We start from the raw sequence: 27329 nt of genomic DNA, 5'->3' as shown, positions 1-27329 counted from the left end.
TTCTTAGAAACCTGTCATGTTGCATACCAGTGTAAAGCTCTAATCTTTAGCTTTTTGGTGATGTAAGTTTCATTGCTTTATCTGGGTTAGAATCAGAATTATACTCATTTATGTTGAGACAGATGCATGTAAATTTCACACAGCTTCCAAACCAGCAGACCTATAAGTTTCTTCACAACTGTCATATAATGTTACAAATTGATATTTTCCATCTCTTACTTGGATCCTTACCCCCTTGTGCGGCCAGGGATTAGAATATGCCTGAGGTATTCCTGCCTACCGTAAGAGGCGACTAAAAGAAGTTTCACACATTTTGGCCTTTATGTGTTGGTCCCCTGTAGGGTTTGACCTCCATTTTTCAAAATTTTCCTGAAGAGCTAGCCAATTGGGTATGGGCACCTTACATGGTGCATTGTGTCCCATTGTGTCCATCGTGTCTTGACATCTTTAGCCCACTTTATCGTCGTCGCACTGCAGTCCAGCTCATTCTCCATCTCTTGGGTGAGGACACCTTCCTGGTTGCATTTTCCACCATGCACTATGCAGCGTTGCTTTTTCCACCGGCGATGAGCATGGTCTTCTTTGCACCTCATATCCAGCACCATAGCCAGTCTGTTGTGGTGGACCCCCCATGTATCCTGTTGGTTGTAGCCCCTTGACAACACAGGGATCACTCTGGTGATGCCTGCGCCGTTAACTCCCTACATATCCCAAGGAGTAGATGGCCATCACCTTGGGGCATCGGGATCCTCAGCAAAGGCCATCCTGCCAGGTAGCTTTTGCAGCCGATGGGTGGCACCCGTAGGGAGGCCCCCCGGTCGGAGTGGGTGGCATCAGGGCAGATGACGCGCAATGAAGCATACCACATCATCACTTGCTGGTGATCAAACACCAGCAGTCTCTAAGCATTCCAAGTCTCAGTACAATGCAAGAACGTATGACTACATATCATTCCCCTCCCTGGCCACACCATGGTAGGAACACAAGGCTAAGGATGTCAGTGAACCTTATTCACCCTGGTATCTTGTATGTACGAGAACTAATGGGGAATCCTTTGTTTCGATGAAGCCACATTTTTTTGTAGAGCATTTAGAGGACAAGTTTGGGGAGGTGGAGGGCTTGTCCAAAATACAATCTGGGTCAATCTTGATAGAAACAGCATCCTCCGCCCAGTCACGGGCTTTACTTGCTTGTAGCAAGTTGGGGGATGTTTCTGTTACCATCGCGCCGCATAAGAGCTTAAATATGGTCCAAGGTATTATACTCCACAGGGACCTTCTTTTGCAGTCTGTGACAAGCTGCACGCCAATTTAGAGTGGCGAGGTGATCATTTTGTCCAGCGCATCCGTCGGGGTCCGAGGGATAATCCGGTTGCCACTGGTGCCTTCATCTTGGCCTTTGAGGGTGACACCTTACCCGAGGTGGTCAAGGTGATGGTCTACCACTGTGATGTCAAGCCATATATCCCTCCCCCAATGCAGTTCTTTAAATGCTGGAAGTTTGGGCATATGTCTTCCCACTGTACTTCCAGCATCACATGTAGAGATTGCGGACGTCCATCACATCCCAATGCTCCATGTGCCCTGCCTCCCATTTGTGTCAACTGTGGAGAGCATCATTCACCTTGCTCGCCAGACTGCAGGATTTTACAGAAAGAGAGGAAAAAAATAGAATACAAGACACTGGACCATCTGACCTACACTGAGGCTAAGAGAATATATGAGTGCCTACAGCATGTGGCTATGACCACTGCTAGGAGAACAGTTGTAGCTCCATCAGTTCCGCTAATTCCAGTCAGCTCTCAGAGCCGGAAGGCTACATCTGTCCTCTTGATGGTGGGGGGCACTTCCCCCATTGTTGTTCCTGCACTACGTACCTCGGGAGCACTGCCCCCCCCCCCCCCCCCCCCACCATTGGGGCCACCAGCCAGTCCCCACTTCTCAACCGGAGAAGCATAAGTGTTCTTCGACTCGTCTCGCTCCCTTGGGTCACTCCTTTCCCAGGTTTCTGCTACTGGGAAAGATGATGCCCGCCAGAGGCTGAAGAGTGCAAAAGCAGCTGGTCGTAGGGCTTCACACGCATCGTCAGTCCTGGAGACTGGATCAGTGAAGCCTTCCCAATCAGAGAAACCTAAGGAGCAGCCAGAAAAGTCCAAAAGGAAGACCCCTAAGACCAAGGAAATTGTGGTGGCACCCATACTACCACTACCTACTAGCTCTGCATCTGGGGATAAGGTGGAGGTTCTGGCGTCCGCTGAGGACCTAGATCTTGCTGGACCCTCAGACACAATGGATATAGACTGCTCAAGCAATAAGTCGATGGCAGCAGGTGACCCTGAGATGTAAACTGCGTCATTGAATGTTCCATGCCTTCCCAATCTCATGACAATGTCATCCTCCAGTGGAATTGTGCCGGTTTTTTCCACTGCCTGGCTGAGCTACTGCAACTGTTAAGCTTTACACCTGCTATCTGCATTACCCTCCAGGAAACCTGGTTCCCGACATTGCGGACTCCTGCTCTACACGGCTATAAGGGATATTACAGGAACCATAGCGACTATAATCAAGTGTCAGGTGGAGTTTGCATTTAAGCCCTAAACTCAGTCTGTACTGAAACTGTGCCTCTTCAAACCCCTCTTGAAGCTGTGGCTGTCAGAATAAGGACAACACAGGAAATAACTGTTGCAATGTATATCTTCCTCCAGATGTTGCAGTACCCCTGGATGTATTAGCTGCACTGATTGATCAACTCCCTAAACCATTTCTACTTTTGGGCGATTTTAACGCCCATAACCCCTTGTGGGGTGCCACCTTGCTTACTGGCCGAGGCAGAGATGTCGAAACTTTACTGTCTCTGTTCGACCTCTGCCTCTTAAGTACTGGGGCCGCCACACATTTCAGTGTGGGTCGCGGTAGTTACCCGGCCATTGTGTTATCCATTTGCAGCTCAGGACTTCTCCCATCTAGCCCCTGGAGAGCACATGACCTGTGTGGCGGTGACCACTTCCCCATCTTCCTGTCACTGCTCCGGCATCAGGTCCATGGACGCCTGCCCAGATGGGCTTTAAACAAGGCAGAATGGGAAACTTTCACCTCTGCGGTCACCATTGACTCTCGCCCACACGATGACATTGATGTGATGTTTGAGCAGGTGACTACAACAATCGTTACTGTGTTGGAAAAAGTGATCCCTCACTCTTTAGGGTGCCCCGGCGAAAGGCGGTCCCTTGGTGGCCACCGGAAGTTGTTGAGGCAATTAAGAAGCATCGCCAAGCTCTACAGCGGCACAAGCGGCACCCTTCCCTGGAGCACCTCATAGTCTATAAGGTGCTCCGTGCCCACGTTCGCCAGCTTATCAAAAGACGAAAGCAGGAGTGTTGGGAGAGATACGTCTCAACCATTGGGTGCCATACGTCACTTTCCCAAGTCTGGGCGAAGATCAGACATCTTTTTGGGTACCAGACCCTAACAGGTGTCCCTGGCATTAACATCAATGGCATGTTATCTACCAAAGCAGACGCGATTGCTGAGCACTTTGCTTAGCACTATGCTCGAACCTCTGCGTCGGAGACTACCCCTAGCCTTTCTTACCCTCAAATGTGTGATGGAAAGGGAAGTCCTCTCATTTGCTACACGCCACAGTGAACGCTATAATGCCCCATTTACAGAATGGGATCTCCTCAGTACCCTTGCACATTACCCCAACACAGCTCCTGGGCCAGATCGGATCCATGGTTAGATGATTAAACATCTCTCATCTGACTACAAGCAACATCTCATCATCATCTTCAACGGATCTGGTGCGATGTCATCTTTCCATCGCAGTGACAATAGAGCACCATCGTTCCGGTTCTTAAACCTGGTAAAAACCCGTTTGATGTGGATAGCTATCGGCCCATCAGTCTCACCAATGTTGTTTATAAGCTGCTGTAATGTATGGTTTGTCGGCAGTTGGGTTAGGTCCTGGAGTCACGTGGCCTACTGGCTTCATGTCAGGGCAGCTTCTGCCAGGGTCGCTCTACCACTTATAGTCTTGTCCCTCAAGTCTACCATCCGAACACCTAGTTGCCATGTTTTTTGATTTACGAAAAGCGTATCACATGACCTGGCAACATCATATCCTTGCCACATTATACGAGTGGGGTCTCCAAGGCCCTCTCCCGATTTTTATCCAAAATTTCCTGTCACTTTGTACTTTCCGTGTCCAAGTTGATGCCTCCCACAGTTCCTCCTGTATCCAGGAGAATGGGGTCCTGCAGGGCTCCAAATTGAGTGTATGTCTATTTTTAGTGACCATTAATGGTCTAGCAGCAGCGGTAGGGCCGTCCGTCTCACCTTCTCTGTATGCAGACGACTTCTGCGTTTCGCACTGCTCCACCAGTACTGGTGTTGCTGAGCAGTGCCTACAGGAAGCCATCCACAAGGCACAGTCATGGGCTCTAGCCCACGGTTTCCAGTTTACGGCTGCAAAGTTGTGTGTTATGTGCTTCTGTCATTGCCATACTGTTCATCCAGAACCAGAACTTTACTTTAATGACGCTCCACTCATTGTAGTGGAGACATATCAATTCGTAGTACTGGTTTTCGACGCCCGATTGACTTGGCTTCCTCACCTCTATCAGCGTAAGCGAAAGTGCTGACAGCACCTCAGTGCCCTCTGTTGCCTGAGCAACACCAACTGGGGTGTAGACCGCTCTACACTGCTGCAGCTCTACAGAGCCCTTGTTCAATCCCGCCTTGACTATGGGAGTCTGGTTTATGGTTTGGCGGTGCCATCAGCATTGAGTTTACTCGACCCAGTGCACCACTGTGGCATTCGCCTAGCGACAGGAGCTTTTCGGATGAGTCTGGTGACCAGTGTTCTGGTGAGACCAGAGTCCCTCCATTGCAGGTTAGGTGTGCGTAATTGCTCTCCAGTTATGTTACACACATTCATAGTCCTCCTGCGCATCCAAATTATGGTCTCCTTTTCCTGCCCACGGCAGTTCACCTCCTGCGTCATCAGCCCAGGTCAGGGCTTACAATTGCAGTTTGTGTGTGATCCCTTCTCTCTGAACTGGAGTCCTTGCCTTTACCCCCTTACTTGAGGTTCTTTCACGCACACCTCCATGGTGTACACCTAGGGGGCGCGTCTTTGCGTAGACCCTTCACATAGCCCTAAGGATTCAGTTAATCGTGTCTCTCTCTGCTGTCACTTCCTCTCAATTCTCGACACGTACCGGGGCATGAAGTGGTTTACACCGATGGCTTGATGGCTGACGGTCACGTTGGCTTTGCCTGTGTTCATGGAGGACATAGAACAGCCCTCCTTGCCAGATGGCTGCAGTGTTTTCACTGCAGAACTGGCAGCTATATCTCGTACTCTTGAGCACATCCGTTCACACCCAGGCGAGTCATTTCTCCTGTGTACTGACTCCTTGAGCAGCATACAAGCTATCGACCAGTGCTACCCTCGTCATCCTTTGGTAGCGACAATCCAGGAGCCCATCTATACCCTGGAATGGTTCAGTCATTCAGTGGTATTTGTGTGGACCCCGGGTCACGATGGAATCCCAGGCAATGAACTTGCTGACAGGCTGGCCGAACAGGCTACGCGGAAACTGCTTATGGAGACCAGCTTCTCTGAAACTGACCTGCATTCAGTATTACGCCACAAGCTTTTGCGGCTTTGGGAGACATAATGGCATAACCCAAGTATGCAAAACAAGATGCGTGCCGTTAAGGAAACTATGAATGTGTGGAAGACCTCTTTGCACGCCTCTTCCAGGGACTCTGTGGTTCACTGTTGGCTCCGCATTGGCCATATGTTGCTGACACATGGTTACCTCCTCTGTCACGAGGACCCACCTCGGTGTCGCTGTGGCTCACGAATGCTGGTCGTTCATCTCTTCCTGGACTGCCCACTTTTAGCTGCTCTGCGGCGGATTTTTAACTTTCCCAGCACCCTACCTTCGGTGTTCTGTGATGATACCTCAACAGAAGCTTTAGTTTTACGTTTTATTTGCGAGGTGAGTTTTATCATTTGCTCTAAGTTTTAGGATATGTCCTTTGTCCCTGTGTGCGTCCTCCACCCTAGTGCTTTCAGGGTGGAGGTTTTGATGTATTGCAGAGTGGCTGGCTTTTCCTTTTTATCCTCATGGTCAGCCAGCCATGGCAACCTGCTTTCTTGTTTTAACCTCTTCTACCTGTTTCTTGCGTCTTTGTGGTTTTCTTGTCCCTTTCTGTCCATTTAAGTGTTTGTTGCCCTTCAGTCGTTGTGGTTTTTCCTTTCATTCTGTTTTGTGTTGTAAGTCTCATTGTCTTATTTTTGACCTTGTGACATTGTTTCCTTCGAAACAAGGGACTGACGACCTCGTAGTTTGCTCCCTTCCTCCTCTTTTATACCAACCAACTTATCTGGATCATTGAATGCACCAAATTTGAAAGAAATCTAAGTGTGCCTAGATTAGTGCTGGGTTGAATTAATGTGGAATTCCACATTTCTTTTTAATTGAGTAAACTTATTGCTTCTGTTTGTGTTGATATCACTTCTATGTATTTGTATCAAAATACACTCAAATTAAAAGAAATACATGCCATGAAGGAATTATATGGATAGGGTGGAAATCCGTAGATGTGATGTAGATGTACAGACAAACAAATCATTACACTTTCAGAAAAACTGGAGGATTTATTATAGAAATTGAGCACAAGTCAGTAACGCATTGGTCCACCTCTGGTCCTTATGCAAGCAGTTATTCAGCTTGACATTGATTGATAGAGTTGTTGGATGTCCTGCTGATGGATATCATGCCAGATTCTGTCCAGTTTATGCACTAAGTCATCAAAGCCCTGAGCTGGTTGGAGGGCACAGTTCATAATGCTCCAATCATTCCCAGTTAGGGAGAGATCTGGTGACCTTGCTGATCAAGGTAGTGTTTGGCAAGCACAAAAACAAGCTGTAGAGACTCTTGCCGTATGGGGGCAGGCATTATCTTGGTGAAATATAAGCCCAGAGTGGCTTGCCATGAAGGGCAACAAAAGAGGTCATAGAAAATCATCTACATAGAGCTGCACTGTTAGGATGCTGCCCATAATAACCAAAGGAATCCTGCTGTGAAAAGAAATGGCACCCCCAGCCCATCACGCCTCGTTGTTGGGCCGTATGGCAGGCAACAGTCAGGTTCGTATCCCACCACTGTCAGAGGTGTCTCCGGACATGTCTGTAGCCTGGAATCTCATGGCCTGGTGTAGAATGTCTTCAGTGACGAGTCCCACTTGTAATTGAGCACCACTGACCAGCGAAGACATGTATGTAGATTCCTCAGACGGCAGTGGGATACCAACTTGACTGTCAACTGCTATACAACCAACAATGAGGAGTGGTGATCTAAGGTACTATTTCTTTCACAGCAGGACCCCTTCGGTTTTCACCTGCAGCACCTTAAAGCACAGTGGTATGTTGATGATATTCTGTGCCCCATTTTGTTGCGCTTCATGGCAAGCCATCTTGGGCTTACATTTCTGCAACATAATGCCTGCTCGCACACAGTGAAAGTTTCTACTGCCTATCTTTATGCTCTGAATCCAAAATTGGCCAGCAAGATTGCAAAATCTCTTGCCAATTGAGGACGTTTGAAGCATTATGGGCAGGGCCCTTAGACCACCTAAAGTGCCAGTTGGACAAAATTTGGCATGATACCCTCAAGAGGACATCCAGCAACTCTTATCAGTCCATATGAAGCTGAATAACTGCTTGTTTAATGGCCACAGGTGGACCAGTGCATTACATCATCTGATTTTTCTGAAATTGTAGTCATCTCTTTGTTTGTACATGTACATCACGTCTACAGATTTCTGTCCCATTCAGATAATTCCTTCGTGGTGTGTCCTTTTTTTTTTTTTGCCCCCTCCCCCCGTGTGATTATTAAATCCTAACATTCATGTGACTTATGTTTTGTTTCAGGCTGCATCTACATCTAGTGTTTCTGATTTTGCTAAGCAGTTCACTAGGTGTGGACAGAGGAAATTTCAAAGCATGTCAACAAAGCAGCTTTTGCAAGTATGTAAATATATAATTGTGTGTGAGTGTAAAATTTCACGTATTATTAGATTAATTTCACATTAGTTGCTTAAAAAAATATTTAAAAGGGGTTGTATTGTGACATCAAGCAATTCAGGTTTTGATTGTTGTGCGTTTGAATGACTTCTGACCCTTAGCAGTTAGACATACAGGGAGTGTTGGATAGCACTGTTGCCAGTGTGTGCTGACCATGGCAACAGATTGCACAGTACCAGCTGAACTGTTAGTGGCACAGGAAGGGAAAGCTGGCTTCCTATTGAAGTTACCATGGCAACTGAGTCAGGCTCCTCTTTTGCCAGATTTATCATGTGTTTCATGAAGCTTTACTTTAGTCATACTGTAAATTAATTGGTGCTGCGATGTTGCAAGTATGCCTATTTCTCAGTTGCTGTCAATTTGCCGTAGAGCATTTTTACTGTTTCTGCATGCCTGAGTTGCTCTGATCAGCATAGAACACTTTTGATTGAAACGTCAGCTATATAAGACCAAAGAATCCCAGGTTAGATATATGTAGGTTGAGGAAGATAATATGTAGATTGAGGAAGCAGCTCATTAGAAGTTCCCAATGTGGATTCACTATCTTTCTATTCAAGATAACACCACTCTATTCTTGACTTCTCTGCAGGAAGTTTTTTACGTGAGTGAATGTTGTCCGTCAAGAGACATTGGTTCATGTAGTGATAAGATGGTATTAAATGGTTTGACCAGAGGTATGCCTGTGATTTTAAGTAACAATTGGACAAGGGTTTTAAAGTTTTGTGGGAAAGCAGGACTCCTAAGATGATAGGGAATAGATTTTAATGATTAAGTGGCTGATTTTTTTTATGTTTCTCAAATTATATTCCAATCCACAAATGATGACGGTTCACGCAACTTCAGACACGGAGGGGACTGCCATTTTTGATGATTCCAAGCAACAGTCGCAGTACGCTCACGCGTGTGCTTTTCACTTGAAGGAAGCTATATCCTGCAAATTCACTCTCTCACTTGCTTATGTAGAATTTATATTTACCACGACCATCAGCAGTGACAACTCGCAACACATGAAATAGAAATTTCACTAAACAACTCGCTACAATCACATTTCCACACACAGAGACACACACACACACACACACACACACACACACACACACACACACAAATATGATTATAATTTTAATTATCGAAATTAAACTTTTACATTTTTTATACTCAGCTGCTCAGTATAATCTTTAATCTGAGTCATTATTGTTCTGGGCAGTGTTAATGTTGGTGTATATGTGGGAAACAGGTCTCCCGACTCTAGCTCGTTCTGTAGGGATACCATTTCACATGGTCCTCCCATATGGTGGTATGATTCCTTATTTCCAAAAAAGTGCTAATATATCTCTGTGGTGCACCACTACTGTAATATCCTTGCTTGCTTCACAGGCAGTATTCATATTCAGCAAGGATGCTTATAACCATCCCATTGCATGCTCTAAAACCAATATCATTATTGTCGGCCTCCAAGATGATTAATATATTTTCAGTAGTCATTAAATAACTTAGCAGATTATTAAGTGCAGTACATGGTCATCTCTTCCACTTACAAAGACTTAGAAGGTCCTGGTGAGTGAGGGAAGTAACTTTGAAGATATCAGTGAAGGTAAGCTTGTATAGCAAATCCTGTACCTCAACACGCCATCCTCTTACCTGACGCAACATCAGTGTTGAAATATGATCACTTAGGAGGGAGAGTGCCTGGAAATGATAATGAGCTGCAGTTGGTAAAGCCAACTGCTTAATCACGACGTTACCCTGTTTTCAGCCTCTCAGAGTGGAAGTGCTTTAACATGACTGTGTATGTTACACAGATAATGATGCATAGCTTCCTGCACAGATGACCAATGTATGGTGCTTATAATTATATTTTCTATTTAGACAAGTGGGAAAGACCAGATAGAATGAGTCCTGCCCAATTTTAGCAACATTTTGACACTTGGAGTCAATGCCCAAAAAACTGTGAGTAATGTAATGGGCCTGTCTGAAAATATGTGGACCATGTTTTTACTGGCTCTCTTTCTCTATTTTTCTCTTAGTTCCATGTGTGTTTTAATATTTCGTGCACTTGCAGGTGCCTCTGTGGAGACTGTAATTAAGGTATTGTTTGCTAATGATAAAGTCGTGCTGAAGTAGCCTGTATGTTTCTTTCCTTTTGTCTCTTCACTGTGGCCTATTTATGTGTGTGTTAGTTTTGTTGCATAAATATGCCAAGATGCAGTTTTGCCAGTGTTAAAATTGCTTAGATTAATCCTATGATTTTGAAGATAATGAGCCCGCATCTCGTGGTCATGCGGTAGCGTTCTCGCTTCCCACGCCCGGGTTCCCGGGTTCGATTCCCGGCGGGGTCAGAGATTTTCTCTGCCTCGTGATGGCTGGGTGTTGTGTGCTGTCCTTAGGTTAGTTAGGTTTAAGTAGTTCTAAGTTCTAGGGGACTTATGACCAAAGCAGTTGAGTCCCATAGTGCTCAGAGCCATTTGAACCATTTTTTGAAGATAATGAGACTGATTTTGTGGTAGATGTTGTTGCAGATGATTGTGGGGATGATGTGATCTATATTCAAGAAGAAATTTGAGAGAGTTCAGACAGTGATACTTTCAAACAAAATGCTTGCCATTTTTATTCAGATTTCAGTTGGCAGTGCTTTCAGTACTTATTTACAGAGTGATTTTATTTTAAAATATGACTTTGTGTGGTCCATGGTATGGGTTCCTGTAGTCATGTCCTAGTTCATGAACCACGGGCAACGTATGAGTGGCCAAGTAAGTGGTCCTGACAGTTGGGATACCAGTTACTTTGGAATAAGGCTGGGCATCTCGGACATATTCTGAGTCATGGTCACCTTTGTGCTCATACGGCAAAGACTATCAAATCCACCGGTTAGTCCCTCAGCCGTTAGGGGTGAAACCCAATGGGACTCGGGGCAAGTAAGGCTAGCAACCTGCTTCCCTGGTACTTTAAATATGATGCTGGCAACAATCAGAGCAAAATGCCTCGGACCTTTGGAGGTGACGGAGTCCCACCTCTAACTGACAAACCAGGGACTCCTAAGATACGACTTGGCAAACAAATGGTAATGAGATGGGGAGCTATTAATATCAATGGGGGCTACTCTGGGAAGAAGGTAGAGCTGGCAGAGGCTGCAAGTAAGATGGGGCTGGACGTTTTAGCTGTTAGTGACATTCGGGTAAGGGGTGAGAAAGAAGAGGAAGTGGGAGAATACAAGGTCTACCTGTCAGCAGTCAAAGCAGGAATAGCACAATGGGGTGTAGGGCTTTACATCAGGAAAGAAATGGAACCCAGCGTAGTTGGAATAAGGTATGTAAACGAATGACTGATGTGGATAGATTTGACAGTGTCTAGCATGAAAATTAGGATTGTGTCAGTATATTCACATTGTGAAGGGACAGGTCAAGATAAGATGGATAGTTTTTATGAGGCACTCAGTGATGTAGTTGTTAGAGTAAAGGACAAGGACAGTGTTTTGCTCATGGGTGATTTTAATGCCAGGATTGGAAATCGAACAGAAGGGTATGAAAAAGTTATGGGTAAATTTGGAGAGGATATGGAGGCCAACAGGAACGGGAAACAACTCTTGGATTTCTGTGCCAGTATGGGCTTAGTAATCACAAACTCCTTTTTTAAACATAAGAACATTCACCGGTATACTTGGGAAGGCAGGGGAACCAGATCTGTCATTGACTATATAATAACAGAACAGGAATTCAGGAAGGCTGTGAGGGACACACGTGTATTCAGGGGATTCTTTGATGACACTGATCATTATTTAATCTGCAGTGAAATTGGGATTATGAGGCCGAAAGTGCAGGAGGTCAGGTCCATATGTAGGAGGATAAGAGTGGAGAAACTTCAGGATAAGGAAATCAGGCCCAAGTACATAACAGCGATCTCAGAAAGGTACCAGTTAGTTGAATATAGTCAATTACAGTCATTGGAAAAGGAATGGACAAGGTACAGGGACACAGTACTAGAAGTGGCTAAAGAATGTCTTGGAACAGTAGTGTGTAAAAGTAGGATGAAGCAAACAGCTTGGTGGAATGATACAGTCAAGGCAGCCTGTAAAAGGAAAAAGAAGGCGTATCAAAAATGGCTACAGAGCAGAACCCAGGTAGACAGAGAAAGTTATGTTGAAGAAAGAAACAAAGCCAAACAGGTAATTGCAGCATCCAAGAAGAAATCGTGGGAAGACTTTGGAAACAGGTTGGAGACTATGGGTCAAGCTGCTGGCAAACCATTCTGGAGTGTAATTAGCAGTCTTCAAAAGGGAGGTAAGAAGGAAATGACAAGCATTTTGGACAGGTCAGGAAAACTGCTGGCGAATCCTGTGGATGCCTTGGGCAGATGGAGGGAATATTTTGAAGAGTTGCTCAATGTAGGTGAAAATACGATCAGTAATGTTTCAGATTTTGAGGTAGAATGGGATAGGACAGTGCAATAAAGCGGCTGGGGTGGATGAAATTAAGTCGGAACTCATCAAATACAGTGGAATGTCAGGTCTTAAATGGCTACACAGGATAATTGAAATGGCCTGGGAGTCGGGACAGGTTCCATCAGACTGGACAAAAGCAGTAATCACACCAATCTTTAAACATGGAAACAGAAAAAATTGTAACAACTACAGAGGTATCTCTTTAATCAGCGTTGTGGGTAAAATCTTCTCGGGTATTGTTGAAAGGAAAACTGCGAGTATTAGTTGAGAACCAATTGGATGAAAATCAGTGTGGGTTTAGGCCTCTTAGAGGTTGTCAGGACCAGATCTTTAGCTTACGGCAAATAATGGAGAAGTGTTACGAGTGGAACAGGGAATTGTATCTTTATAGATCTAGAAAAGGCATATGACTGGGTTCCTAGGAGGAAGTTATTGTCTGTTCTACAAGATTATGGAATAGGAGGCAAACTTTTGCAAGCAATTAAAGGTCTTTACATGGATAGTCAGGCAGCAGTTAGAGTTGACGGTAAATTGAGTTCATGGTTCAGAGTAGTTTCAGGGGTAAGACAAGGCTGCAACCTGTCTCCACTGTTGTTCATATTATTTATGGATCATATATTGAAAACAATAGACTGGCTGGGTGAGATTAAGATATGTGAACAAAAAATAAGCAGTCTTGCATATGCGGATGACTTAGTTGTGATGGCAGATTCGATTGAAAGTTTGCAAAGTAATATTTCAGAGCTAGATCAGAAATGTAAGGACTATGGTATGAAGATTAGCATCTCCAAAACGAAAGTAATGTCAGTGGGAAAGAAATATAAACGGATTGAGTGCCAAATAGGAGGAACAAAGTTAGAACAGGTGGACGGTTTCAAGTACTTAGGATGCATATTCTCACAGGATGGCAACATAGTGAAAGAACTGGAAGCGAGGTGTAGCAAAGCTAATGCAGTGAGCGCTCAACTATGATCTACTCTCTTCTGCAAGAAGGAAGTCAGTACTAAGACTAAGTTACCTGTGCACCGCTCAATCTTTCGACCAACTTTGTTGTATGGGAGCGAAAGCTGGGTGGATTCAGGTTACCTTATCAGCAAGGTCGAGGTTACGGATATGAAAGTAGCTAGGATGATTGCAGGTACTAGTAGATGGGAACAATGGCAGGAGGGTGTCCACAATGAGGAAATCAAAGAAAAACTGGGAATGACCTCTATAGATGTAGCAGTCAGGGCGAACAGGCTTAGATGGTGGGGTCATGTTACACGCATGGGAGAAGCAAGGTTACCCAAGACACTCATGGATTCAGCAGTAGAGGGTAGGAGGAGTCGGGGCAGACCGAGGAGAAGGTACTTGGATTCGGTTAAGAATGATTTTGAAGTAATAGGCTTAACATCAGAAGAGGCACCAATGTTAGCACTGAATAGGGGATCATGGAGGAACTGTATAAGGGGGGCTATGCTCCAGACTGAACGCTGAAAGGCATAACCATCAGAGGCCACTCATAGATGCACGTGCAGCCTTTCCTCCGTGCATTCTACTGGCCAGCCGACAACTTACAAAGTTGGGCCAGGCCAGCCTTGCCCTCAGTTACATGTTGGCATTCTGACTAGGATTCTCGGACTAGTAGTGTAGTCACTCAGTAGCAAGTGTCTTCTTGTACAAGTTACTTCTAGATGCAGTAGTGTTGTGTCCATCATCGTCTGTAGGTTCTTGTGGTTAGAACACATTGTCAATGAGTACGGTTGTATTTTCACATGTTTTTTGTTGTGTGGTTGCTTTTCGCATGTTGTTGTGACACGGAGTGTCAAACCTTGGTGCAACAACGGAAGGATCTCATCGTGGTCATGCAACAGGATTTGCCAGCTTTGCTCTCTGAACCTTTGTCTCCAGCTCTGTTTCCTCCTCTGCTCCCACCATTTGATGAGGCAACAGAAGATTGGGAAGTGTACGAAAACTGCCTGTGGCAACATTTCCGTGCATTTCATGTTACGGATGTGGAGGTATATCGTGCACTGTTTTTGTCATGTATCGGGTATTGTGGCTGTTGGCCCCATTGAAGGAACCATCCTCATTGTCATTTAACAATTTGTGCTCACGGTTGTCTTCCTGTTCTTGCTGCTGCATTCAGATCGTGGCAGCTAGGGTTGAATTCTACCACTGCAACAAACAGCCTCATCAGTCTAATCATGCCTGGGCCACGACCCTCCATGGTCATCATCACAGGTGCCATTTTGTCACAGGCAAGTCAAAAGAATTGTATGCAGGCATCATGATTTGCAGTATCATCAACTGTTCTGCCCCACACAAGGATGACCAGTAACAGACCCTCCAGAGAGCCCCTCCCTTGAACAAGTTTTGTCAATTTTCCAGTTTTATTAGGTGGCTGGAACGCCGTTTTTGTGCTGTGTGGAAATCACCAGATTAGCCTGCTTGCACTGCCGCTACATCGTTCTTTCTGGAACACAGTGCATGCAGTCAGGCCACTGTACTGCCGTGGCACCACAACAGGTATCCAGCTGCCGATCAGAGCATCTGGAAACCTGGTGCTGTGTCACAGCGGTATAGTGGCCTGACTGCATGCACTGTGTTCCAGGCAGAATGATGTAGTGCCAATGCAAGCAGGCTAATCTGGCAATTTCCACACAGAACAAAAACGGCTTTCCAGCCACCACTCTCTCTTGCCATCCTGTCCGTCATTACTGCCGACATGACAGATCAGCGTGTCCCTAGCATTGGGCTGTCTGTCGTTAAGTGTAAAAAAGAAAAGACAACCTTGTGGTAGTCTGCCACTTAGCTCAGAGAATGTGCCAACAGATAATGTGGATATGGATGTCCAGGAAGTGTTGTCGTCAGGGCTGGTTTCTGATCAGGATTCCGACAACCTTTTTGTCGAGGTTTTGGTTCTCTCACAACCGCACCTGCAGTTGGAGACTAGTACAGTAGTTTCCCTGCCTAATGCCCAAAAATATTCATACCTTATCTCTCTGCCACTGTCGCTGGTAAACGGGCACCTATGGTAAACAGCGAATCTTCTTGCTTGGCCAATTCACAGCTGAAGTTACTACAAATCAGTGACTTGGTTTATTACCTTTATTGTCATCCTTGATGCTAGTTCAGCAAATCTTTTCATGTTTGATGTCTTTCAGGCCTTTGACTTGTCAGTCACGGACTCCATACAGTTGGTATCTGCCCTATCAATTATTGGAATCTCTGTGCTCAGAATTTCAGGATATCATTATGGAAGACCCAGGGTGCACCACAGACTTTCAAGCCCACATAACCTTGAAGAAGTCTCTCATCCTAGATTTTTTCATGCTAGGTAGATTCTTGTGCCTCTATGCTCACAAGTCAATGTGGAGCTGGACTAGCTCCTCTCTCCCAGGTTTGTGGTTCCCATTTCTTCTAATGCATGGAGCACACCCCTTCTAATCATGCAGAAATCCTCTGGTCAATTGTGACTTTGTGGTGATATTGAGGTCACTGTGAATTCAGCCCATGGTAGACACGTACTCACTGCCACGTCCGGATGAACTGTTCACATGCTTATTAGGGGTTCAGTTCTTCTCGAAACTAGATCTCTCCAAAGCATATCACCAGTTACCCCTAGATGAGGAGTCCAAGCATATCATTGTTTGTAATACTGCTTTTGGCCTCTATCAATACCAACAGTTGATTTTTGGGGTGGCAAGTGCCCTTGCAATTTTTCAGCGCTACATGGAACAGGTCACATCCGCTATTCCATGCTGTTTCAAGTACCTGGATGAAAATGTCATTACCAGATGTACTACAAGCTGCCACATGCACAAGCTCTGGACCCTTTTTCAAAAAATTCTGGGATGTGGGTCTGCATTGCACTGTGCAGAAGCCCAGTTTTTTCAGCCATCCCTTGAGTATCTTGGCCACAGCATCTCGGGTCAGGTTTTCTGACCTCTGGAGATTCTTATTTGTCCCATTACGGACCTGCCACATTCCTCATTGTTGCAAGAGCTGCAGGCTTTCCTGGGTAAAATTGCCTATTACCACTGGTTCATTCCTGGGGCATCCACCATTGCCTGCCCCCCCCCCCCCCCCCCCGCCTCTCTCTCTCTCTCTCTCTCTCTCTCTCTCTCTCTCTCTCACTGTGCAAAGGTGCTTCTTTTGTCTGGTCTCTGACATGCGACCAGGCCTTCACCATGCTGAAGGAACGTCTCAGGTCAGTATTGTGTCTAACTACTTTCAGTCCCAACAAATCACTTGTCTTGACTACAGATGTCTTGGAGTAAGCCATGGGGTCAGTTCTCATCCATCGGAATGCAGGTGGTTCAGAGCAGCCACTGATGTTTTCATCCAGCCCATGTCCACTACTCCCAGGTCAAGGACATATAAGGTGGCTCACAGCTTGCAGTGGTGGGCTGTGTTCCTCTCTAAATACAACTATGAGACTCATTTTCGCCTCACTGGGCACCATCCCAATGTGTAAGGTCTCTTGGTTACTCTCTTTTCTGACAATGGACTTCAGTTCATGTCTCATGTCCCAAGGGTTTTGCGATTTCTGTGTGCGATCAGGCAATTTCTATGTTCACTGTCCACCCTTTCATCCCAACCTAACAGGGAAGCCGAGGGCATGGTTCACACCTTTAAAACAGATGAAAAAATATCTGCAGAACTTCCTCACTGAGGAGGCATTACAGCTTTTTTCTGATGGCCTTCTGGGTGACTCTTATTGGTTCCTGTAGCCCTGTCAAGCTTCTCTATGGGCACCAATCACAGTCAGAGATGCTGCTCCACCTCCTAAGTCTGGTATTTTGCCTGCCATAGTGTCCCACAATACCAAGCTTTCTGTTTGGGATGGCAGTCTGTGCCTGTGGTTTCGGGCAGTGCCCTCACCGGTTACCAGCAGTCGTCGTGTGTCAGAACAGCTGCTGTGTCTACACCTTCCGGACTGGAGACCAGGAAGTCTGCCGCCATAAATCAGCTCAGGAGCCCGCATGTGGGTATGCAGCCCCTCACCTTGTCCCCCCTCCTATGCTGCTCTCCCCCCCACCCCCCACCCCCTCTTCAGATGCACCACTGCTTTCACCCCTGTCACTGGATGTAGTGTATCCACCATGGTTCCAGTCACCTCTTCCGCATGCATCAGCACCTCTGTCCGATGAGGCTACTACTTCACAACTTGTATGAGACCAGCTCCAATGCCCCTCCAACTGGTGGAAATACCCCTCACGGGATTCATGTCTCCTACACAGCCTCAGCCTGCGGCAGAGTCACCTCCACCTTCAACACCGCTGCTGGATGCCACCAGAGAGCCCAGCTTGGACTGCCCATCGCTGGTCCTGTCATCTCGTGCTCCAATGGGGGAGACTGTTTCTGGGCACTCCTTGTGCCGAAGACTTTCGCCTGTATTCTAAGGCCTCTAAGGACCGGGAGTTGATCTCCCATCTCACCTGTGATATCTTCATGGACGTGGATGTCGTCTCCGCATCACGGCTGTCCGCATCTTGCCCGTGGAATTAGCGATGCTCTGCCTTCTCCCAAGGGCGAAGGGGTGTAGTGAACCGCATAGGTTACACACCTGAGATCTGTGCGCACAGTTAAAGGATACACCATAGAAGCCGACAGACACTAGAAGAGTCAGAGGCTGCCGCTCATGGAAGCGCTTGCAGCCTTTCCTCTATGCACTCTTCCGGGTGGCCAACAGCTTAGGGAGTCGGGCTCGGTCAGCCTTGCCCTCTGTTTCATGTTGACATTCTGACTATGATTACGATTATCAGTGTAGCCATTCTGTGGCAAGTGTCCTGTTGTATAAGTTATTTCCCAACATAATACAGTGATAGGTCTTCATTGCTTGTGTTTTTTTGTGTTTAAAACAAAGACCAAAATAAATTTCAACACAACCATTAGAGCAATTCTGGGAGTCCCAAATGCGTCTAGAAGATACGAGATGCAAAAGATACATAAAAAGGCCTGTCCACTGAGACTAGTAGTAAATGGGATAAGTTCGTCAACATACAACTTGGTTGAATACCTAACAGGTTGCCAGATGGTACTCGTAGTCACACAGTCCACAGGAAGCTCAACAGCACTGGTAGATATCAGCACAAAATATCCCACCACCCCAGACAGCTGAAGAATTCAGTTTTATATACCCTACGTAAGATCGCTCACTGAATCTCAGATGCCCATAATTTAAAGTTGAACTCTCAAGCTACATACTATTATCAGAGCTAACAATTACAGAAATGAAATTAACACAAAATAACACCCAAAAATGCATAAGAGCAAAAGAGACAAAGAGATTGAACAATCATGCATCACTTCTGTACTGTATGTCTAGGAAGTTGGCGACAGAGTGGGAAAAATTTATTTACTGAGTGAGCAATAGACGAACATATCAGAGCAACTACAAAATTAGACTCTTGCTGGGTTCAGCAGAAGATGCAGTTTATACGTTACGCACACTGATAGTTAACGAGGTCAGCTGCAAGTGTGGAGTAATTTATATTGGAGAGATGGTACAATCTATCAGAAGACATTTTAAAGGTTTCCAGAGTCACCTAAAGTTAGTACGTCGTCATAAATCTGCAGTACCAGAACACCATAATGAATGCGTAAAACATAAAGTGTAAAGGTGACATGTATGCTACCTATACAACAGAGTACCTTCAAAAGAAATATAAGGCAGGTGATAGAGATAGTCGGCCCACCATCCATGACTGTAAAGATTTCCGCAGAAAGCATACAACATGCTGGCCTGTCCTAATTGCCATCAGACACTGAAAATAGCACCACATCCCAAAAGCAGATCATTCCTGGTTCACCAATGTGGGCCAGTAAAATTCCATTTTAAATCACAGACAATAAGAAACATCAGATCACATTCTCTTTACTTCTGACAACCAGTTGTGTGATGAATGTAGGTAGTGCTGCTTTTCAGCAACTACATGAGCAGTAGTGGAGACAGTATTTAAGAATTAAAAGCAGTGCTGCCGCAGTTGCATCACATATTAATATGAAGGCCATTTGCAATAGTGACATAAATGTTCTTACATTTTACAACACAACACAGTCTACAATCCAGAAGAATGGTATGAACAGAGTATCAGTCTTGTTAGAGGACTGATACTTCACCTGTACTGACTGCTGTGGGCCAGTAAAGGGCTAAGAAAGTGAAGAAATTAAAATATTTTGAGTGTTAGGCAAGAGACCCATCAGTACAAACATATGTAGCAGCTAGTATGACAATTCTGCAACTAAGTTTTTTTTAGGGTCAACAACTGCAGTATGCGATGTTCACTAAAATCCCACTTTACACCTGAAGAAAATGTGAGAAATTTTCTTCCAAGTTTTGTAGTGCAAGTCAAAATGCATAGAAGTATCTCTATAAATATTCTCAGTGTGTGAACTTCCTACATTAAAAAAATCATTAATTGTAAATTTTGAATTGATGTAAGAAGGAAGAAGAAAAATGTAATAATTTAAGGACGTTCTTGTAACAGGCAAAGAACTGACAAAATACTAATGTAAGAAACTCATGAAAATGAACCCACAGGATTTGAAATCATTTGTGTTTCAATAAACATTTTGCATCAACATTAATCAGTCACCATCATAAATGGTCCACATAGAAAGAAAATGAAACAAATGAATACTCTCAAAATAAAGCTTGGCCACTACATTGAACAATGCTCTTCTGGAGGGATTTAACAGGGCTCTTTCAAACATATAGCAGACTCCAATATTAGAACTTATTTTTCAGCACATCTATTCAAGATAGTAGGAACATTGTGTTTGCTTTAACTTAGTTTGAATTTTTACTTTTTTACATTTCTTAATGCTACTTTACCACCTATGGATTTACAAATTTTAACTTACATGATTTATCATAGGAGTTAATAAGTTTTTCAGTTTCAGCAGATGATTCAAATTTGTACTTGAAAATCTACTTTTATTGAAATCTTTAACATTATACATAGATTTTCAAGGTTGGACTGAACGTATGAATGAGGCATAGTGTTTTTGTTTTTACAGGAGGTGCCGTGCAGTGGAACCTGATAAATCAGTGTATGTCCTTCATTTGAATACGCTAAAAATAGAAGACAGTGTCGTGAGTGCTGAGATACAGAACACACAGAACTTGGTAAAATTCAAATTTGAGTTGTTTTCCTTGTCAGATGCAACTTTCCGCATGAAAATAAATGAATTGTCACCATTGAAACCACGCTATGAAGTTGAACATGTCTTAGTTGGTGAACCTCAGCTAGAAAGGTGACTGATATTCTAATGGAAAACAATATTTATTACAAACAATTTAATTCAGTCTTTGTCAGTAATGTCTTAATAATTGCTTGTAAATATTTGTATGCTTCAGGCTTGAAGTTAAAGAAAGAGCAGCAGAGTATGTCATTGTCTCATCTGGCAACATAAAAGCAAAAATTTATGGAACACCATTCAGAGTTGATTTCTATCATGGAGACAGCTTAGCAATTACTGCTAATGCTAAAGGCTTAATGAAATTTGAACACATTCGCATTAAACCTGAAAGGTAAGGTGTGACAGTATTTGGAACTCTCTTCATGTGTGTATAGCTGCATTGATATTAGCCAAAAGATGCCTTGTTTGGTCTGTCACCAGATTTTAATTTCCATTTTTCTTCTCATTTTGTTGTTTCATCCTCTTGCTGTGTAATATTTATTTTCAGATATTTAAAAGTTTTAGAAAGTCTGAAGAATTTAGGATCAGCATATTTTTCCACAAAATACTATACTATACTACAGGGCAGTGAAAGTGGCAGCTGGGATGGGTATGTAAGTTCTCCCATCTCTCAACTTCCATCCGTTTCCAAGTATCAGTAGAAGTCTTTGGGCTAGTCTGGCGTGGCCTGTGACTCGAAAGCTCACACTGTGGCCACAGCGTCATTTTTGCCACAGATGCCACTCAGGTGTCATTGTAAGAAGCAATATCTATCAAACGCACCTATCGTCATGAATTTTTATATAGTTAGACTGTGCTTAATTCATTCATTCGTTCTGCTGCTGGCGTTGCTTTGCCACTTTGTTGCTGTCCACTGTCCATTTGCTATCCACTGTGCAGCAATCGTTCAAGCATGCACTGCATTGGCGTGCAATTTTGTGAAGAGAACAGAGCTTTACATTGAGTAGTATTGCTATTTTTGTTTGAAATTTAAGATGGGTGTGTTTCAGGACAGCCAGAGTCAGTCATGTAAGAGATATTTGGATTTCTTCATGACCTTAAGGACAACAGCAGAAGAGATAAAATCATAGACACCATATACAGCAACAGCAAAGCTGTGTGCTTTTTTTCACTCCAAACTGTGCAGAGAAAATGTGCAAAAGCATGGAGAACAGACACACCTATATTTTAGAAACAACTGTTGTTGATTTAAATGATTTCCAGAACGACAGTTCATTGTACTGTCTTGTAAGTTTATGATCATGGCGAGTATCGTACTGATGGAGAGCTCTGCTATTTTAGCAGTCAGGGCTACATTTCTGAGAAAAATGCGCAATATCAGAAGAGAGTCATTGTTGCTCCATTATTTATCTTGATGAGACCTAACTGACAAAAATCACTCCAGGAAGCACATCTTGGAGGAGTCAAAGGGCAATAGTGATTTGAAAGTGCCAAGTGGCAAAGGAAACAGACATCAAGTACGAAAAATAGCGTTTATGATATTGTGTTAGACTTGAAAATGAGCTACGATTGAAACCAGTAGCAGTAAATAAAATATATTAAAAAAAGCAGCTGTGTTGGATTATCTTTACAATGCATTTCATTCAGTTTGGAGTCTCAGAATAGCATACAAAATAGATACACAAAAAATAAATGGAAATACATATTGTCTGTCGCCCAGGATTGCTGGAACATGGCTTTATCTAAAGTGCAAATCTAATATTTACATTTTGCAAATCCAGTGACTATCATGAAGGGATTTTAGGGGTGCATTTAAGCACTGTATTTTAGATTTATTAATGGTTTAGAAGAAGGTTGTATGATTATCATGGTGGGTGGACGAAGTCAAGCAGCACAAGCACCTTTACATTCAATTGGAACTTAAGTTTAGCCACAGAATTGCACCACAAGGTTGTGACTGCTCCTCCCCCCCCCCCCCCCCCCCAATCCCTAGCCATATAGACGAACACAAAATGTATGAAAATGAAAGATCACATCCAGAAATTGCACATTCTGAATGAAAGATGTGCACAGCTTACTTTAATAAGCAAATAATGATGTCATGGTGGAAAACTAGATTAAGAACTTATGCCGTGCTGAAAATTTGCAAACAAGCAGCTTCCTCAAGGAAGTCATCGAAGAGAAATTTGTTGAAAGCACTGTCTTTGCTGCAAATGATTTCTCGAATAATGAGTCTTCAAAATAGTACAATTAAACAGCAACAAATTGCATTAAATTTTTGTTTCTTCTTCCTTCATCCCAAAGCTGTAAACACTGTTCCCTGTCCCTACTCCCATGTTTTCTGCTTTGTACCGGGCCTAAAGCTGACATTCAAAAGTAAAGAATGCTTAAATGTTTCCATAATCAAAACTGAAAAGCTTTTAACATTTAACAAATGAACAGTGATAATGTATTTGGCTAAAATATACCTTTTAAAATACATGAGAATAATACATTAATATAGAGAGGCTGCTTTTTCACTACAGTGTTTTCTAAACATTTCTTGACATGATGTTTCTCAGCCATAATAAATTCTTTAAAATAGGTATCTGACCACTTGTATGTAATATCACTATGCTATCTGCCAGTCTTTGGTATCGTATGATATTCAAGTGAGTGTTTTGTAATGCAGTTAAGCATAAGTGTGCCAGATGGCATTTTGTGATAGCAGAGTTTGCTTTGTTCAGCTTGATATGCTCAGGCTGAAGGCCAGTAACTTGTGGCAACCGTAATGTATGGCGAGAAGTTGAGTGGGTGAAGTTTGCAGAAAAGATGGGGGAGGGGATGCCTTGGTGCCTTCTGTGCATGTCCCTCCAGCTGCCACTTTTGCAGCCCCCTAGTATAATTGCACATGTGCGTAGGTAGCACAAAATTGATATGGATACCTAATGCTCCTCAAGATATTTCCTCATCAAAATTTGATATTTTCTGCTGACAACTTGGATAGTTAAATTTTTGGGTTAACTTCAAATATTTACTAATATGGCAAACCTTTTTTAACATACCCTCAGAACTCATAAAACATTTAATATACAACTATAGTTAATAGCTTCATTAAAACTAAGCAGAGAATAATAATTGAGAAACACATGTATTTTCTTTTCAAAACGGAACTGAAAAGTTGCAACTGTCAAAAAAATTTGATCAAAAAAGTTATTGTTTCAAAGTGTGTAATTCATATGATTACTGATTATTTCAGTTTAGCAGTAAGAAGCTATCTATTTTTGATTAATTGAAAACATAGATATATGTTGCAATTAATTTTCTTCTATTCACAGCAAGGATGATGGCAGTGAACAGCCTGATAACCAGGTCAACGATGACACAGCTTCAGATCCAGGGGCCTGGGAGGAAAATTTCAAATCCCATCATGATTCGAAACCTAATGGTCCAACTGCGGTTGCCTTGGACTTCACTTTTGCGGGTGCTCATTATGCTTATGGAATTCCTTTACATGCAGATTCATTTGCATTAAAGTCAACTAAGTAAGTATTTTTCTATCCTGAATTGTACATTGTACTAAAATCATTAGTGTGGTGTAAAATCTTTTGGTGGAGGTGTGATATACACTGAGGTGACAGAAGTCATGGGATAGTGATACGCACATATACAGATGTCAGTAATATCGTATAAACAAGGTATAAGTGGGCAGTGCATTGGCAGAGCTGCCATTTGTACTCATGTGATTCATATCGAAAGGTTTCAGGTGTGATTGTGGCCGTATGACACGAATTAACAGACTTTGAACGCAGAATGGTAGTTGAAGCTAGACACCTGGAACATTCCATTTCAGAAATCCTTGGGGAGTTCGATATTCTGAGACCCGCAGAGTCGAGAGTGCGTCGGTAATACCAAATTTAAGGCATTATCTCTCACCAAGGACAGTGCAGCAACAGCAGCAGTGTTTGCATAGAGTTTTTGGTGTTAATGGAAAAGCAATACCGTGTTAAATAATCACAGAAATCAATGTGAACTGTTTGAAGAATGTATCCGTTAGGACAGTAGAGCAAAATTTAGGCATTAATGGGTTTTGGCAACAGATGACTAACGCAAGTGCCTTTGCTGATAGGATGACATTATCTGCAGTGCCTTCCCTGGGCTCAAGACAATATCGGTTGAACTCTAGACGACTGGGAAACCTGACCTGACCTCGTTAGATGAGTCCTGATTTCAGTTGATAGAGCTGATGGTAGGGTTTGAGTGTGGCGCAGACCCAATGAAGCCATGGATCCAAGTTGTCACTGTATAAGCTGGTCATAGCTCCTTAATGGTGTGGGCTGTGTTTACATGGAATGGAATGGGTCCTTTGGTCAACTGAGCCAATCATTAACTGGAAATGGTTATGCTTGGCTACTTGGAGACAATTTCCAGCCATTCATGGACTTCACGCTCCCAAACAACGGTGCACCATGTTACTGGGGCACAATTGTTCACAACTGGTTTGAAGAACATTCTGGACAGTTTGAATGAATGATTTAGCTTCCCATATCGCCCAACATGAATAATCCCATCGAACATTTCTGGGACATTATTGAGAGGTCAGTATGTGCACAAAATCCAGGACTGGCAACACTTTCACAATTTTGGATGGCTGTAAGGCAGCATGGCGCAGTGTTTCTGCAGGGGACTTGTAATGACTCGTCGAGTCCAGGACACACAGAGATTCTGCATTTCGCTGGGCAAAAGGTGGTCTGACATTACTTTTGTCACATCAGTGTTTTAGAGTATGTAAGAATATATATGAAAGTTCCAAGGAAATATTTGCCAACTACATCTCCTCTATCTTACCGTGTGTTCATGAAAGATGGTATCTAATATTTGAAATTGCATGTCATTTATTTTGCAGAAATGGTGATCCATATCGCCTCTTTAATCTCGATGTTTTTGAATATGAGTTAAATAATCCTATGGCTCTTTATGGATCAATTCCAATGCTGGTTGCACATGGGTAAGTAAAAGTAGTGTACTTAAGGCCTATAAACATCTGTATTCTCTCTATATTCATAAACTGCTTTTATTTCATAGGATTTTGTTTACAGAATATCCACAACTGAGCTGCATGGTGAGATTGAAAATATCTGCTTCAGTTTTGACTTTGTTTTATTATAAATAATTTAAATAAATTTTTTATTATATATACATAAAATTTTTATAACAACATTTATAACAAGACAGTCATAGTTGCGGAAAGGTTTTTGGCATTGTTGTGTGGGTTCTCTGACACCCAACACCGACAGTTCTGTACATTATCGTAAGCATCCAGATGAAAGTGGGCTTCATCACTCAAGAATGCTGGGACATATGTATCTTCCATAAGAATACCATCTATTATGTCACAAAATTCTCTGCACTGCACAAAACCAGTTTCATGTAACTTCTGGTCAGTCACTATTTTGATAAGAGTGAAATTTGAAGTCATCATGTAAGATGTTATGTAGTGAATGACGTGACATACCCAGCGATACAGCCAGTCACCTGGCAGATTGTTCCAGAGTTGGAGCTGAAGGGAGAAGACCAAGTGGTTTCCTTGCCATCACAGATCCAGTATTTCTAAGCACTGCAGCCCATCGGAGTGTAGTGTTTCAATCTGTGACTGCATCTCAATGTCCGACATAAAACTGTTTGACAGAAAAGTCGTGTAACCATGACCACAGAATCGTTGTTTCTAAAGGAGTGCTCAATCATGAACACACGATGCTCTATGCTCCAACGCTCCTTAGCAACAGAAACTGCATTGTCGGCGATGACTGCCAACAGTTGCGTAAGATCAGTGCCCCCACACATTGCTGCGGTTTACAAAACATGTTTCCTCTGCTCAATCTGATATTATAAAAATTTGTGTGTGTGTGTGTGTGTGTGTGTGTGTGTTTTCCCCATCTCCTCTTAAAGCACTGCACCAATTTCAATCAAACTTCGTATACATATCCCTTACTGTCAGACAACAATCACTGTGGTGGTAAGAACCACCTACCTGTTGTAGTTCAGGAGATATGATGTCATAAACAATGAAAAGATGCTGCATCATGCATTACGTTTAAATGTATTGCTTCTGTGCTACTATTTGTATTCGTAATAAATTTTTCAGGCAGCATACAAATGTGCCTCTAAATGCACTTGCAGAACTATATCATGGTACCATAAAAGTTCAGGAGCTATGAAGTCATAAACACAGATATACATGGAAAAACTGCCACATTGTGTACGACATTTAAATTTATTACTTTGTTGCTACTAACTCTATTTGCAACATATTTCGCTGACAGTATCCACATAGGTCACTGAATATACCTTGTATGACAGGTAGTTCAAGTGAAATATGCAAAAAATACAGAATAGTGCATGAAGTTTTAATACATTTGTTCTTTACCACTAAGAAACTCCTATAGTTGAGTCTACTTAAGGAAGTCCTTGACATCTGACAGCACTTTGGACAGCTTTCAACTGTGAAGCGCAAATGGCTGTAGGCGAAAATGATTGCCATGTACAGAGCTACAAAGAGTCATTTCCATGGAGACATTTACGTAATAGTGTGGTAGACATGTTGAGCAGCTGTGCCCTGTGTGCAGACACTTTCCTGGATCATGTTTCTTAAGGGCATATACTTATGCATTTGTAAGTTATGAAT

At 43.3% G+C, this 27329-nt stretch overlaps 1 protein-coding gene across 1 annotated transcript in view; it reads left to right on the top strand.

The window, feature by feature from the left end:
• The window catches only part of LOC126162209 (neutral alpha-glucosidase AB), a 133285-nt gene that overhangs the window by 4852 nt on the left and 101104 nt on the right, over positions 1–27329 (top strand). The window contains exons 2-6 of the mRNA XM_049918553.1: positions 7945–8040; positions 20543–20779; positions 20883–21056; positions 23983–24189; positions 25551–25652. Coding sequence (XP_049774510.1) covers positions 7945–8040; positions 20543–20779; positions 20883–21056; positions 23983–24189; positions 25551–25652 — 816 coding nt within the window. The remainder of the gene's footprint in view (positions 1–7944; positions 8041–20542; positions 20780–20882; positions 21057–23982; positions 24190–25550; positions 25653–27329) is intronic.

Source organism: Schistocerca cancellata, chromosome 2 (assembly GCF_023864275.1).
Source record: "Schistocerca cancellata isolate TAMUIC-IGC-003103 chromosome 2, iqSchCanc2.1, whole genome shotgun sequence".
NCBI classification, from domain to species: Eukaryota; Metazoa; Arthropoda; class Insecta; order Orthoptera; family Acrididae; genus Schistocerca; species Schistocerca cancellata.
This window is presented reverse-complemented; position numbering and strand designations above follow the sequence as displayed.